The sequence below is a fragment of the Aquarana catesbeiana genome, linkage group LG04 (genome assembly GCF_042186555.1).
Source record: "Aquarana catesbeiana isolate 2022-GZ linkage group LG04, ASM4218655v1, whole genome shotgun sequence".
Classification (NCBI taxonomy): domain Eukaryota; kingdom Metazoa; phylum Chordata; class Amphibia; order Anura; family Ranidae; genus Aquarana; species Aquarana catesbeiana.
The window spans coordinates 623,039,995-623,056,395 of record NC_133327.1 but is presented as its reverse complement, the minus strand read 5'-3'; the positions used below and the strand labels follow the sequence as shown (position 1 = coordinate 623,056,395).

Sequence of the window (16,401 nt, the reverse complement as noted above, 5' to 3'; positions counted from 1 at the left end):
TCGGCGTAGTCCTCTCCAGACAGCAGTGTGATGGAATGCTGTGTAACCATGCCCCAGACATGTTTCGTCGAAAAGACTTCTTCAAATGGAAGTCTGAATCCCATTTGAAGAAGTCTTTGACGAAACATGTCTGGGGCATGGTTACACAGCATTCCATCGCACTGACATTAGACACTGCTGTCTGGAGAGGACTACGCCGATCGGACTGCTGGGCCTTAGAAGGTTGGGTGAGAGACACGCCAGTTTACACTTCAGGTCCGCTGTGACCGCGGTGCACCATTGGATCATTGATCCTGTTTGCTGTGGATTTGTTCAAAGGCTTATTTGTTTCAGTTTAAAAGTGAGTGCAAGCATTGAAGTGTGCTTGGAGTGATTTTAATAAACTTGTTAAAACGGTATCACGCTATGTGGAGCACGTTATTCATTTGTCTTTCACATATGGAGCCAGCTTGATTGCAGTCACGGTTCATCACATGCAACCCAGGTGTAGTTCAATTGCTGTTTTGCCAAACACGAGAGTGGGAGGCTATACATTCTGGTGAGTTCGCTCTTTAGAGGGAGTGGTGTCACTATCACAGTGGTGTGGTGGAAGATTAGAAGATCCATCACATAGGAAGATTGAAAAACTACTGTTCTGGATTTTTTTCATGTGAACTTTTTTCATGGACTTGTCACAGTTTATGATGTTTGTTATGTTTTTATACTGACACTTTTCACGGGGTGTTATATTCCTATCTTTAGGTTGTCATCGGTATCATGCTGTTTTGACTCATATCTTTACAAATATATATTAGCACCACTATCTCTATCTGTACACATGTGAGAGGTATAGTTTTGGGATTCAGAACAATTTACACATTTAAGTGGCAGCTTTTCACTGTACACTGTGTATGTACACATTTTGTATACATTTACACGACAATCATTTAGTTTTGTCACTGGTCTTTGGCGCAGTGGAGTAAGAGAACCAAGGGCGGCTTATTGTTACCTCTTGCTACAAACCATTGTCCTTCATAAATATTGATGGGCTATTTGTCTATTTGTCTTTATATGGACTGAGGATCTACAGACAGGTAAGAGATGCTGCACTTGCATTAACATCAAGATAAAGTCTATGCCTCCTTAACGTTGGATTATTAACAAGCAGCAATAAATATGAAGAACACATTTATTAAATTTCTTTATCATGGATCCAAGTTTATGCAATGCTGGTCATTTGCTATAGCATACTACTATGTAGAAGATCATTTTTCATAGTTCCTATACTTAAATTTGAATCACTGTATACATAGAGTCCAGTCAGCGTTTCATTAAAAAACAGAACAGTGTCTATGAATACATTAGTGAAATCTTAATCAACTCGTGCCAGAAACTTCCAAAACAACCTCTTGAATTACAACCGTGTACAGCCACCAACTCTACTCTCAAGGCAAATAAGCACGATGATTCTTATAAGCAGGACTCATCTCTGCAGCCACTGGCTCCTCTCTAATACCCATGCTGACTCCAGAGAATTATAGAAGATATTGAATTCTCATCAAAAGATAGAATGTCGCCACACAGACAAGTCTCTGATCTACGGTCCATAGGCTCAAAATAACAGATCAGGAGACGAGCTCAACAGAAAGAATACGAAAACCTTACCATGTAGTCTGTATTTCAGCCTTTTCCCATTTGTAAGGGGCACACCATATGCAATCTAAAAAAAAATAAATAAAAGTCAACACAAAAATAAAAACTGTTGGCAGAACGGTTATTCAGCACCACCTCTGGAAACTGAGCTTAAGTCATCTTAAAGTGGACCTGAACGCAAAAAAAAAATCTGCTATTTTCTAGAGAACATTTAGAAATGCCCAAGTAGTACCCTGAAAGATTTAGCTTTTGTTTTGAATTCCTAATACAAGTATAGCATTGCACTTCCTAAATTGTGACTGTGCCCAGGCATGTCAGTGCCTTGAACCTCATATCTGAATATCTGCAGCGTGAAATCATCTGAGGCACTGCTGCCTCTGACTGCTAGTCTCACTAGAGCTATAGCAAGATTTGCACTGCTTGATGGAGAGGAAGCATTACCTGAGGGTCTGCAGTATAAATCTTTCTCCAACACTCCTGTGCTGTTTCTTTATCACAACAATGACTGATGATATAATAGTCATCAGAAAAGCAGCTCTGACATGAGAAAGCAAAGCCCTGCCTCTAACGAGATGACCACTGCCACACAGATTAGATTATTGTTAAAATTACCGTATGGGCAACCATTGTGAGCACCAGCTCTGAGGAATATTTTTTATTAATTTATTACTTTTTATCTGTAAATTAACCTCCTTTAATTGTAATTTTTCACCAGAATTACCATTATACAATACCATAAAATAATATTAATTTTAATTGTATTTTATTTATGGTGTCACTTTAAAACTGTATGTTGGGATTCATATCTCCTTTAGGACGGACGCCATTTTTTCGGTTATTAGTTTTCATTCAAATCTACATCCTGGTTATGGTCCGCATTAGTACAGTCTGGCATGGAGATTAATATATATCCAAATCTACACCGATATGCAACACAGTCTTTTCTAGTTCTGTGTCCCTATCAGAGATAGTGCCTGATTTTATAGCGTTTTTTTCAGGCCGTTCTGCATGACATTAGGTCACTTCCTTTTCCGGAACTTCACAATGAGGCTTGAGACACATGCGGCGGCGCCATCTTGCCTAAAACTGGAAGTAATCCCGGAATTGCCTAGAATGAATGTTAGAACTGTTGCTCATTATGGGGGCCCTTGTATCTATCTATCTATCTACACACATATATATATATATATATATATATATATATATATATACATATACACACACACACATATACACAGTAACTATTATTGATCAGCACCCCAGATGAAGCCTGTTTAGGTGAAACGCGTCAGTTGGCTACGCTGATTCCATTGTTACTGTCCTCTTTGAAGCGCTTGTTTTTTACCATTGGAAATGTAAGTGTATTTCTTATGTTTATACAATAAATATCCCTCATTGAATTACGCTATGTGCCCCCTTCTTTTTTATCCTCATGGTTGGGCTGACTTCCCTGTATATATTTAACCTGCTGAATTCACGCCCTGGAACATCCGTTTGGAGGTTGTGTCCATACAGTGAACCTGAGCCTTTCTTGTCATCTCACAAAGCTTGATTGACTCATCAGGTGTACACCTATATGAGTTCAATCTCTCCGGTAAGCGACTGGTGCTTCTGGTGGTCATTCACATTACTTTTGATGCACACTCAAGACTTCAGTGACTGTCATTTATTCTATTGGATTACACATTTTGGAACACATTAGGACCTTCTTGTGGTCCCTTATGCTTATATATGGACACTATTCTTTATTGAGTATATGTCACAATATATTTATAATATTTTTGGAAATGTCAATATTTTCCCACGTCAATTTCACATTTTTGATATTGGTCATTTGTTAGCGTTTCACATTCTCTATATTTCTTTTTTTCTACCAAGATGACCACTGCCACACAGACAGAGCAGAACAAGGCATAGTAAGTCAGTAAGAAGAAAGAGAAGCTGCAGGGAGACCACCAATATTGGTCCTTTGTAGTCTGCTTGTGTTTTTTGGCTTCCAGAGAGGTCCTCTTTATACTATTTACTTTATGTGCTGCAGACAAAAGTTGGAATGCATCGCATACAAGCACATTATGGCAGACACCCCTGCACACAGTGCCCTCCAGTGCAGTGCTGTCACAGCTCTCCTGGCACTTCTGTCATCACCCAGTCTTCCTCCCGAGTTGGCGGGCTCCGGTCGTTTCAATGGCCAGAGTTACGATGACATCTCTCCCACGCATGAGCATGGGAACCCCAGTTGTGGCACGGCGCTCTGCATTCCATTTCATACTGCATGCCATGAATGCAGCATTTCACTGCGCATGCGCGGTTGAGGTCATTGGCTATTGCCGATGTGAATATCTCCTAAGCGGTGTACGTTTAGGAGATTCATTGTACCTATAGAGGTAAGCTTGATTGTAGGTTCAAAAAGACACTTTCCTACCGCAATAAGTTTACATATCTAAATTCCACATAACTATTGTAAATTCCTCACCTTGCCAATGGGGAGCAGGCAGACTACTACATTAAGAAGAACCCACAATGTAAAATATCCTAGAACTGTAGGATTCCACAATTCAGCCAGTGACCAGTGCGGGTAGAAACTTAGGAGTGACACGTTCTTCTGAGTACACTGGTACAGCAAATAGTACAACAATGGAAGCAAAGGCAGCATCATAAGAAAGGTTCCTTAAAAGCAGAAACAAAAAAAAAACAAAAATTAGCTTGTGAAACAGGTTTATTAGAGAACAAAGGCTACTATGGTTTGCTACCTCAATCTGAAAATGTTAATTGCCTGGCCAGATGTGACTTCATAATTTTTTAATCAGACCATATGATGCATGCAGTAAAGTGAAAAAAGCCATTTTTTTAAAAAATCACTGACAGCCATGCAGGTAGCATTTTCTGATGGAATGGTCACAGCAGGTGCTTCACTTTTGTCCTCCATTTATAAATAGGTATTGACCTTTCCCCAGGTCATAATAAATTATTAATTTTATACACAAGGTACAATTATGTGAAAGTCAGAACATGGAAAACCTTTTGGGGATTTCACACCCTGAGAACGATGACCATATAGTATTAAAACAGCCAGTAAACAGAAAACAAATATCTGAGTGGGGATGGCCATTAATTTGTCATACAGGTCTCCACTGTCATCATTGGAAGCCAAGTAACAGGATTAACACACATACACCCCTTGTTTGCTCATGGTCACTATACAGAAAATTTTCAGGCACTGGCCTGTACTTGTGAAGCGTACTATTACTCATTTCATAGAATACTTCTCTTGTCTTATGGGATTTTGCTTTTACGAAATGTGCCATACAAAACAAAAAAGGGTAGAGGGAAACAAAAAGGCGGTTTTAATAAAGACTTACCAATTGCACCTCCAAACTCCAATCGATGCTCCTCAACTGGCTTTGCTTTAACAACTTCTATATTGTTCGATTCTTTTTCTATGTAATCATCTTTTTTACGCTTATACCGCAAGACTCTCTCACTTCTCACAAACTCCTCCACTACTTTCTCCTGTAAAAATTAAAAATCATTTTTCGCATTTTAAAAATATTGAGAAAACACACAAGTAGAGCTAAAGATAAAAAGAAAGCCTTAAAATAAATGCTACAGAGTTACTGCAAATATACATTATATAGGCCGGACATAGGCCTGGACAGCCAAATGATCGACTTCAGGCGTTTCCAATTAAGATATGGTTTAGGCCCCTTTCACATGGGCGATCCAATCAGGTCCACTTGTCAGTTTTTCAGGCGAACCTGATCAAACCCTCCAGTCTCTTCTACGGAGCAGCGGATACATGTCTGCTGACACCAACCGACGATCCTATCCGCCAAAAACAGATGGATGGTGGCCCTATTCCCCATCCGTCTGGTGGGTTGGATGGAAACAATCAGGAGGTCTGTTTCCATCCGATTGCCCCATAGAGGAGAGCGGGACTGTGTCCGTTCTGCATAGTGGAGCAGACACAAACCTGTCATCCATATGCTCTGTGGGGATCAAAGAATAAATAACCCGCTGAGCAAGCGGATTGCGCTTCATATGGAGGCGCCCGTGTGAAAAGGGCCTTATACTACAGTATGCAAGGACATTTTAGACAACATGGGGAATTTATGAACACCGGAGCACTCAGAATCTGAAGCAGCTGTGCATGGCAACAGCTTCTATCGTTCATTTTCATAGCTTAACTGAACATGGTGAACTAAGAAGTGGACTGTTTGCCATCCACAGCTGCTCAGGCTTTAATAAACCCCCCCCCCCCATGAGCGCTTCCAACCTTTTGGTAACAGTTTGGGGAAGGCTCTTTTGTTCCATGATTTAGTGAATTTGGTGCGGAGGAACTCTAATGGCTTGCACAGGGCTTGGACTGCAACCCAACTAAATACTTTTGGGATGAATTGGGACGCAGATTGCAAGTCATGTCTCCTCATCAAACATCAGTCCCTGACTCACAAATGCTCTTTTTGGCTGAATAGATGCAAATCTACACAGACAAGCTTCAAGCCTCCCAAAAAGAGCGAGGACAGGCCACAAGCAAAGGGGAGCAAGTCCACAGACAGTAAAGACTTTTTTTAAATTTTTTTTAATTAGTCGTGTGTCCATGTTGAGGTGACTTCCTTTAACTTCCTGTCTTCATGAAAACTGTTGATAATACAGGAGGTGAAGATTATTGTATGGGGGACAGACAACAGTGGGGGGACATGTATAACTTGTGCAGATTTAAAGGTGACATACTCAGGACCAGACAGTGTTTTTGGAAGTTGTCCTCAGATAGGACCGTATGTATAAAAAGTGTGACCTTATCCTAGTTCTGACAAAAGAAGCTACTGCTTCCTAAAGTAGAAACATTTAAAGTTAATAAACCATGCTGGAAAAATCCAAGGTATTGTAGCAGCTTACCTCTCTCTCCACGTTACTATGCAAAGACTCCTCAACGTAATCCTCTCTCTCCACGTTACTATGCAAAGTCTCCCTGAAGTAATCCTCTCTCTTCACGTTACTACGCAAAGGTTCCCTAAGGTAATCTTCTTTCTCCACATTAGTACGCAAATACTCTCCGAGAAAATCAGTTTCTCCAATAACCTCTGCTTCACCATTGCTCTTTTCAATGCTATAGTCTTCAAGTCTCTGAAATTAAGGAAGTGAGTCAGTTATGCCAAAATCCTTCACACCTGAAGGAAAAACAGGATTTTTAATACAGCCTACCTGTAAAATCCTTTTCTTTGAAATACATCAGGGGACACAGAGCCATATTTATTACTATGTGGGTTATAGGCCACCTTCAGGTGATGGACACTGGCACGCCCTAAATTAAAAAGTGCACTCCCTATATAACCCCTCCCACTACTGGGAGTATTCAGTTTTGTAGCCAAGCAATACACGTGTATACCAAGAAGGGAGGAACCTCTGTGTCCCCTGATGTACTTCAAAGAAAAGGATTTTACAGGTAAGCTGTATTAAAAATCCTGTTTTCTGTTCATACATCAGGGGACACAGAGCCATAGTAATTAGTATGTGGGATGTCCCATAGCAATGGCAACTGAAGGGAAGGAGACACAATAAAAGGTAGGGCATTAAGAGGCCAGAGGACTTATACTACAGCCTGCAGTACACTATGCCCAAAGGCAATATCCTCATGACCTTTTACATCGATTTGATAGAATCTGGTAAATGTATGGACTGAAGACCAAGTTGCGGCCTTGCAGATCTGAGCCATAGAGGCCTTGTAACGCACCGCCCTTTAGGCACTAACAGCCCTGGTGGAATGTGTTTTAACATGAAAAGGAGGAACCTTCTTCCTCAGACCCTAAGATTGAACAATCACTTGACTAATCCATTTGGAAATAGTAGATTTCGATGCGGCTTGTCCTCTTTTAGGACCTTCTGGCAGCACAAACAAAATATCTGTTTTTGCGAATCTGAGCGTTTTCCTAACCGCTCTTACTACATTAAGGGAATGTAGTGCCTTGTGACTCTGGGGAAAAAAGGCAGAATAATATCTTGGTTCAAATGAGAACCGGCCATCACTTTTGGTAGAAATTTAGGATGAGGCCGCAATACCACCTTATCCATGATTAAAAATATGGCTCTTTACAAGACAGAGCCGCCAATTCCAATATTCTTCTTGGCAGAAGATATGACAATCAAAAACACTATTTTTCTTTAAAAGAACTAACGGAATTTCCTGTATAGGTTTAAAAGGCTTATTCTGTAAAGCCGACAAGACTAAAATTCATATCCCAAGGATTTAGAGGTGCCCTGACAGGGGGATTAATTCTTGTTACCCCCTGAATAAAAGTACGCACCAGAGAGTGAGAAGCAAGAGGCCATTGAAAAAATATTGATAAGGCCGCGACCTGGCCCTTGATCGTACTCAGGGCCAGGTTCAATTCTAATCCCATATGCAGGAATACAAGAATCCTACCTATGACATACTTCCTGGGGTGCCAACCCCTGGATCCATACCAGAAAATATGTGCCTTCCAGGTTCTAAAGTAAATGAGTCTGGAGGCCGGCTTCCTAGCATTAATCAAAGTAGGAGATAACCCACGATCCTTTAGAATGTGGGTTTCAATAGAAAAAAAAAAATGCTAAATTTAGCGCTTGTAAGGAAGGATGGAATACCAGATCTTGAGCTAGAAGGTCTGAACATAATGGCAGGGTTCAAGAGACTTCTACTGCCATCTTTATGATCTCGGCAAACCAAGATCTCCTGGGCCACACTAGGACCACCAGAATCGCCTCTTCCCCTTCCTGCTAGATTCTGCGGAGAAGGCGTGGAAGTAGCAGAACTGGAGGAACGCATAGATCAGTGAAAAAAAACTGATCCTATTGGGAAGACCAAGGCATTTGTTCCGCACACTAGCGGATCCTTTGTCCTAGACACAAAGTTGTCGACTTTGTTGTTGAACCTGGACACGAACAGATCTATGTCTGGAATACCCCATTCTTGACATATCGAGAAGATGTCGGGGTGAAGGGACCATTGTCCCGGAAACAATAGTTGGCGACTCAATAGTCCGCCTGCCAATTCTCTATCCCTGGAATGGACATTGCTTAGACAAGGTATGCTGTTTTCTGCCCAAGCCAGAACATGATTCACTTCTTTTTGGAGTGCACGACTTCTCGTGCCCCCTTGGTGATTGATGCAAGCCATAGCATTGTCGGATTGAATCCTGACAGGACAATACCGCAGCTCGAGCGTCTAGAACTCCAGGGCCAGATGTACTGCCCTAATTTCTAGAACATTGATGGACAGGGTCCTTTCTGGTCCTTGGACCACTTCCCCTGGACAGAAGCTTCTTCCTGGACTGCTTGCCAACCTAGAAGGCATCCGTTACCATTTTCCAAGATACTGGTAAAAAAAGAATTTCCCTTTTGGAGGTTGCTGATATTAACCCCCAATTGAGGCTCAGACACACCTGGGGGGATAAGAGCATTGGAAAAAAAACAAAGCCTGAACCTTCTTGTTCCAGACTGACAGAATAGCGTTTGTAGCAGTCTTGAATGAAACTGCACATAAGGAACGGCCTCGAAGGAGGCCACCATTTTCCTTAATAATTTCATGCACTTCTGAATGGAAGATCTCTCTTTGCTTTGATAAGTTGAATTAGTTCTTTAATGGAACCAATTCCTGCCTGGGGTAGGAATACCTTCTTTATACGGTATCTATGACTAGCCCCAAGAACTGTAATCTCCTTGATGGTTTTAAGGAGGATTTTTCTAGGTTGAGTATTCAACCTAGGCATTCCAGGTAGCTTACAGCAGCGATTAAACTTTGGTTTAGACCAGAGACTGATTGATCTACCAAAAGCAGAGCATCTAAATAGTCTAGGGCCGTTATGCCCTGGCCGATAACCTGACTAAGAGAGGTGTCAGGATTTTTGTGAATACCCGTGATGCAGTGGCTAGACCAAATGGCAGAACCACAAACTGAAAATGGCAATTTTCTACTTCGAAGTGTAGAAATTTCTGATGAACGGGAAATTTCGGTACGTGGAGATATGCATCTTTGATATCAATTGATGCCAGAACTCTCCTCCTTGCAAAATGGAGATCACCGATCAGATTGACTCCATGCGAAAGGACCAGATATTCAAGTACTGGTTCAGATCTTTGAGATCTAAAATGGGTCTTACCTCCCCGTTTGGTTTTGGAACCGTAAGAATAAAAAAGGTTTGAATAAAATCCTGAACTCTGTTCCTCTAAGGGAACCTCTGATATCACCTCTTGAAATAAAAGATGATCCAGAGCTAAAAAGAGACTTCTTTCCTCTGGATTTCTGTAAAAACATTTGACTTTAGAAAACGAGGAAACGGGAACTCTCAGAACTCTAGTTTGTGACCTAGAGAAACTGAGGAAGCCCATCTGTCCTGACATTGTTCCTGCCAGATTTGAAAACTGTAGAAGCCTTCCCCCCCACCCGAGCGAGCAGGGGTGCTCCTTCATAAGGAGGCCTTAGCATTTTGCTTTGTCAGGCTTTCTGCCCCAAGACCTCTTTTGGCCCTGGGACTATCCCTGAGGTCTACCTCTTGAGTTTGATGGTGAAGGCCATCGAGACTGCCTAGGGGCAGATGCCCCTGGTACTGAAAGGAAGCATGCTAAAAGGAGAAATATTTGAACTTCTTTTACTGGCAAAAGAGAACTTTTCCCATTAGAAATCCTTTGGATATATTTATCCAGATCGTCTCCAATAACCGTTCACAATGAAAAGGGAAACTGGCTTGGAGCTTTTACATGGCGCTTCAGCTGACCAATTTTACCAGCCACAGGACTCTGTGTGTATGTACTAGTCCCAGCATAAGCCATGAGGCTTGAATTTATCATTGCATCCACCGTAAAACATAGTGCATCTGATACGCCAGCCCATTGATGGGCCTGCTGATCAGGAAGATTCTTAAGTATCTCTACAAACTGATCCTTTATGGACTGATATACCCCAATTGCCGTAAGAATCGGCTGCGCTACTGAACATGCCAGAGACATATTGTTCTTAAGCAGAATTTTCAATCCATATAGAATTCTACCTCCATAAGGAAAAAAAAAACAGCTTATCCAGGTGTTCCGAGGTGATTGCAGCCTTAATTGCTGCAACCTCCCATCTGAATATATCAGCTTTTTTAGCCATGAATAAATAGGAAAAGCGTCCCCAGACGGGAAAGGTTAGTGATCCCAACCAGAGGTGGGCTCATCACTAGACTGCACTACAGGCAGCAAAAGGGTTAAACTAACCAATCTAGTGAGGGAGTGTACCAGAAATGTGAGATTACTCCCTCCATAATAGGATCCTCAGAAGAGGATATATTAGTATTTTCCAAGTCTCTTTGGAAGACCTTCCTGATCCCCTGCCCCTTGTACCTCAAAATGAGGGTCCCGAGCACTGGATGGGGATCTGCTATGATTGAACCCACTATGGAAAGTGATCATAGCTTAATGTATTCTGGTAAAGTTAGTCTGTAAACTAAGGTCTGTTTTGTTAGTTTATAGCAATAGATTGTTATTTTATAAACTTACAGCAGGCCGTAGCCATCTTAAGTGTGGGCATCTGAAGCCAGACTGTATTTCTTCCTGGATCTCATCCTTGCAGATCTCGCACATGCTCAGTGCAGCACAAGCAGTGTAATAGGTTTCAGGTCAGGTTTCCATAGCAATGGCAGTGTCAGAGGAAGTTGCCGCCCCTTCCCAGAGGGCATTGCAAACAGGAAATGATGTGATGGGCCACGGCCAGGGAGGAGGAAGTGAAAAATGTATACAGCAGATATACAGTAGGTGCTGAGAAAAAAAAAAATTAAAAATATCCAATTTGTTTACAGTGCACAGTTTAGTGAGGGATGCTGAAGAGTTGTAAAAGTGGGTGGAACTCCACTTTAAATCTTCTTTTCCACTAGAAATGGTAGAAGAAAAAACCTCCTGTGTGATATATATACAGGGACTAAAGTGTTCCGCGCTACTGCAACACCAGTCTCCCCTGACGGCTCATTCTGACCGACCGCATCACTGAGGAGGAAGACATTCTTTTGGTCATGGATTTAAGTTGTTGTAAAACACTCGGACCCTTAGAACCCTTTGTGGATTTCCTGGTCCCCCCCCCAGCATTGCCTATGGCTCTGCCCTCCTTTCAAAAGAAGGACGGGATTTCCAGCGCAAGCGGCGGACCACAGGTACCTTCGGACCTAAAGCCAGACCGCGGGTGGGGGTGGTGTTGGTTAAAAAAAGCCGCCAGGCGGCCGCAGCGGTTTTTTTTTGTTTGTTTTTTTTTAAAAAGTATCCGGGCTTAAAACCACCCTGAGGGGGGAATTCCAGCAGTATCCCACAATCCTGGACCTGCAACAGCACCCTGCCAGTAAAACTTTATTGGCCTTACTACCAAAAGTACTGGATCCCAGGGTCCAGCTCTCTAGAAAGAGAAGCATTTGCAAGCAAAAAACCTCGTTTACGAGGCCCAGGTACCATTCAACCTGGTCTAAAAGACACTCTGAATGGATCTGTCAGCATGGCTAGCCCCAGCAAGGATTGTTCCAGTGCAGCTCAGCACATCTTTACTCGTGACCAACACCTTAGACACTGGCGAAAAAACTCAATGCTCCCAGTAGTGGGAGGGGTTATATAGGGAGTGCACTTTTTAATTTAGGGCGTGCCAGTGTCCATCACCTGAAGGTGGCCTATAACCCACATAGTAATTACTATGGCTCTGTGTCCCCTGATGTATGAAAAGAAAAATAAATTGGCCACGCAACATGGACTTCCTATTATGCCATTATGAATAGAATAAAAGCTGTAGAGCATCAAAAAGCCATACCAGTGGTGTTAGATGGACCTTTAAGAAGCCCCCCTTCCGACTGTCTCTGGTAACTGGAACAGGAGCTGGCTGGTGGTTTTTCTTCGGCGTCCGGCCTGGTGACTTTGTGCGGGCAGGTGAACGTGATCTAGATCGGCTTCTCCTCCTGGAGGGAGAGGCTGAGCTTCTCTTTTTGGTCCGGAAAGCACCCAGGGTCTAGTAGAGTAAATAAGTCAAGGTTAGAAAATGAACACTCCAACCTTTCCACAATATGTGGAAGATGCAGCGCTTTCAACAAATAAAAATATTCACAGACTTGAATATGGACATGTCAACCCATGTAAACTGGCATCAGAATGTCACCCTAACCCTAGAGGTGCCCCTAAATATCCTCTTACAGGGAACCTCATGAGTCCTTAAACCTAGGTGGCTCTAGCATGCAAACATCAACTTCAGCTAGCAAGACAGTGCTTGGCCCCAATCCACAACAGGGCCTGCTAATGGTCACTGAAAGTGACACTTGGTCTCACAGACCGATAACAGAAGTTTGCATGTTAGTGTACCCAATGTTTAGGCGCTCCTGAGCCATTTAGTCACCTACTCAGGATGCCAGATTATGTGCAAAAAAATAAGTACTGATCTAATTTCACTTCCAAGTTGTCTGAGCATAACCTTCCATCCAAAACAACTCTGGCCTCTTAAGGGATAAGTTCACTTTTCAGAGCATGTTACACATTACACCCATAATTTGGGTGCAAAGTGTAACATGCTCTAAACTTGCCCCCGCCATCCCCGATCTCCTCCATTTGTGAATGACCTTTATATTACCATTTCAAAACTAGGCCAATTCTGCCATTTCTCACACGCATTTAAAAAAACTGCATTTTTTTCCCTAGAGCCCCAAATATATATTTTCTTAAAGCAAAGTCCCTAGAGAATAAAATGGGGGGTGTTGCAATTTGTGCAGCAGTTTATCAAAAGCAAATTTTCTGGAAAAGATGCACTTCAATTAATTTTAGTGCAAACACACACACAATAATACCCAATTGTTTGGTAAAAAAAAAAAAAGAAAGATAATGTTACAAGTAAAGGGATAGCTAATATAACACATTTTAAAATTGTGTATGCCTCAATTAAATTAATTCATAAAAGCTTTGTTGACATTGTGATTGCATAGCCGGGCGTGTCCTGCGCACCTGACGTACAGGTAGGTGATCCAGCCGGCCTGAGCCACCCTTCTGCAGTAAATGTACTGTGGCCTGGCGGCAACCGGTTAAAAGCCTTGTTTCACGTAAGTCATTGTTTCGTATATAAGCCATTTTTACTATCTGCTTAGTAATACTACAAATGGCTTTGCTGATTTTCTTATTCTCACAGTTAAAAGAGAAGTATGGGATTTCATTTTTTTTTTTTTTAATATTCACCTATGTGGATGCAGCATCAGTCCGATGCTGCATCTGTCCCCCGTTGGCTCCAACACTAAGAATCGAGCGATCAAAAACACAGATTGCTTGGTTCTCAGAGCTCCCTGAGCAGAGGACTGATGACTGACACCAGCTGTCTGCCCCGCGTGCTCAATGGGGCACTGGGCTGTGGAAGGGGCAGGAGCAGCCAGCTCAGGCTCTCAGCGGCTTGCTGAGAAGCTGAGCAGGGTGCCAGTCCATGTGGGCAGATGCAGACCATATGGTCCCGATCTTTCGATCCTAGACCGGCTCGGTGACTTCAGCCCGCTGTCTGCTGAGAATGGGTCGTAGAACGCCTGTGGTTCATAGAAGTACAGCCAAAAGTGGCTTGATTGGCACTGCAGTGGTGATCTGTGTATTCTGACAGCTGGGGGGAGATCAGAATACAATAGTGCAACATACTAGCACATCATGCCTTTGCCTTGCAGGTAAGAGGAAAAAATAAATAAATAAAACATGCAGCGGTTTACAACTGCTTTAAAGCTGATGAGGAAAAAAAAAAAAAATAAAATATTATATATATATATATATATATATATATATATATATATATATATATTTTTTTTTTTTTTTTTAAACACCCTGGAAAAAATATAAATAAATAAGACTAGACACTGTATAATACAACCAAGTAAAACCAATACTCACTTTAATATCACTTTCTTTAATATCAAGCTCCGTTCCATCTTTATACCGCACAGTATAAAGTTGAGTTGAAGGATCAAATGCCACAATCAGTACTTCGTAGTAAAGGCTGCTTCCTGGCCATCTGCCCATGACAGCGGATCCATTGTCAAATTTTTGACTTGCCATTTTGAAGAGATTAAACTATAAAAGAAAATATAAAAAAAAGTGAAACTCCAGTGTTGAAAGAACATTTTTCATGTCAACTATTTACAGTGTAAAGATTTTGTAACCAAAGATTTTTGATGCCCAGACCAAATTAGCAGCTTCAGAAAACGGTAACTTTTAGGACTACTTTTTCAGTTTATCATCAGGTCTAAGAACTAGGGACACATAGCTGTGCATTCCCAGTTCTCTGCTGCAAGGTAAATTAACATTCTAATGACAAGAAGCATTTTTCATGCAGACTTCAAAGTGATTAAAAAAAAAACAAAAAAACTTTCCTTTTAGAAACAGGTTATATTTCCCTGTTCTGTGCATTGGTTTTGCCCAGAGCAGCCCTGATCCTCTTTTTTGGCTCCTACCCCCCCCCTGCCGAGCGTACCCAATAGTAAGCCTCCCAAGCCGGGCTGTGTGTCCATTCACAGAGCGTGGCTCGACCTTATCCCTGCTCTCTTTGCACAGCAGCAGAAGTAAAAAAAAAAAAAAAAAAAAAAGAGACCTGAGCCACTGCTCTAATGCATTTGCTGAATCAGGATAGTGTGTGTGTGTGTGTGTGTGTGTGTGTGTGTGTGTGTGTGTGTGTGTGTGTGTGTGTGTGTGTGTGTGTGTGTGTGTGTGTGTGTGTGTATATTTATTAGTAAGGGGGGGGGGCTAAACACAGGGTTTTTTTTACCGTATCGCATAGAAAGGTAAAAATCCTTGAGCCATTAGAACCATTTTAAAGGTGTTTTGCTGTGACAAAACTTCAACTCTCCCTAGTGTGAGCTTACATAAGGCTGAGGGCTCTCTCTACGTTTCTAGGTGACAATGCCAATCACTACATTGGTCACGATAGGAAGGGGAGTGAGCCACATGCCCCTCCATACCCCATAAGTACCATTAATTCTCTGCACTACAGTGGCTAAATTAGATGCCAAGGAACCAGAAAGTAACTGAATACAAAAATAACAATCAGTGTAGACAAATGTTGCAATGAATTCCAATTATAAAATGTGCCACATCACATATGTGCAGGTGCATTGTGGGCTTCCCTAACAACATGCAAGCAAGGCAACCTTTTGGCTAGAACTAAAAAACATTACGCACTTTTTTTTTTAACTGTTCATCACTTTTCCTAAAAAGGAGAAAGTGCATCTTAATTGAAATTTACACAAAACCCTTGCACATGGACAACCTACTGGCACATGACAGCTAATCACTCCCCACTTAATTTAACCATGTCAGTGTTTTAGTATGAAGGCTTTCACAAAATATCACAACATCCTGAAAACTGCTGCTACATACACAAAACACAGCTGTATCAGTCAGTCATGACAGCTATATTCAGAATGCAAAGCACTACAGTTATTTACTTTTCAGGTGTACTACAAAAAAAAAAACACAGATTCCACTAGGTTTAAAATATTGTTAATGGGAAACAATTTCAAAGCTGGCCACCCATTACGCAAATTCTGACCAAATTCTAATGAACTCTGTGTGTGGCTTGGTAGCCACTCTCCCACCCAACATCCAATTGAAAAAGGCAGGCAGAAAATTGTCATCTGAACAGCAGCTGCATCCAATCAGACAGAGCCACTGTTGAGGTATTCTGACAGCCCAAGTACCAGCTTTCAGAATAAAACATCTGCAGAAGGAGATCCATCGATCTGGGCTTTATAGAGTGGATGGAGGAATATTTAACACTGA

The 16,401-nt window shown here is 41.8% G+C and overlaps 1 protein-coding gene across 1 annotated transcript in view; it reads right to left on the bottom strand.

The window, feature by feature from the left end:
• The window catches only part of LBR (lamin B receptor), a 57,578-nt gene that overhangs the window by 26,740 nt on the left and 14,437 nt on the right, over positions 1–16,401 (bottom strand). Inside the window, exons 2-7 of the mRNA XM_073628323.1 lie at positions 14,518–14,697; positions 12,428–12,622; positions 6,529–6,756; positions 4,992–5,142; positions 4,106–4,299; positions 1,645–1,699 (exon numbers count right to left, since the gene is read on the bottom strand). Coding sequence (XP_073484424.1) covers positions 1,645–1,699; positions 4,106–4,299; positions 4,992–5,142; positions 6,529–6,756; positions 12,428–12,622; positions 14,518–14,682 — 988 coding nt within the window. The 5' untranslated portion in view covers positions 14,683–14,697. The remainder of the gene's footprint in view (positions 1–1,644; positions 1,700–4,105; positions 4,300–4,991; positions 5,143–6,528; positions 6,757–12,427; positions 12,623–14,517; positions 14,698–16,401) is intronic.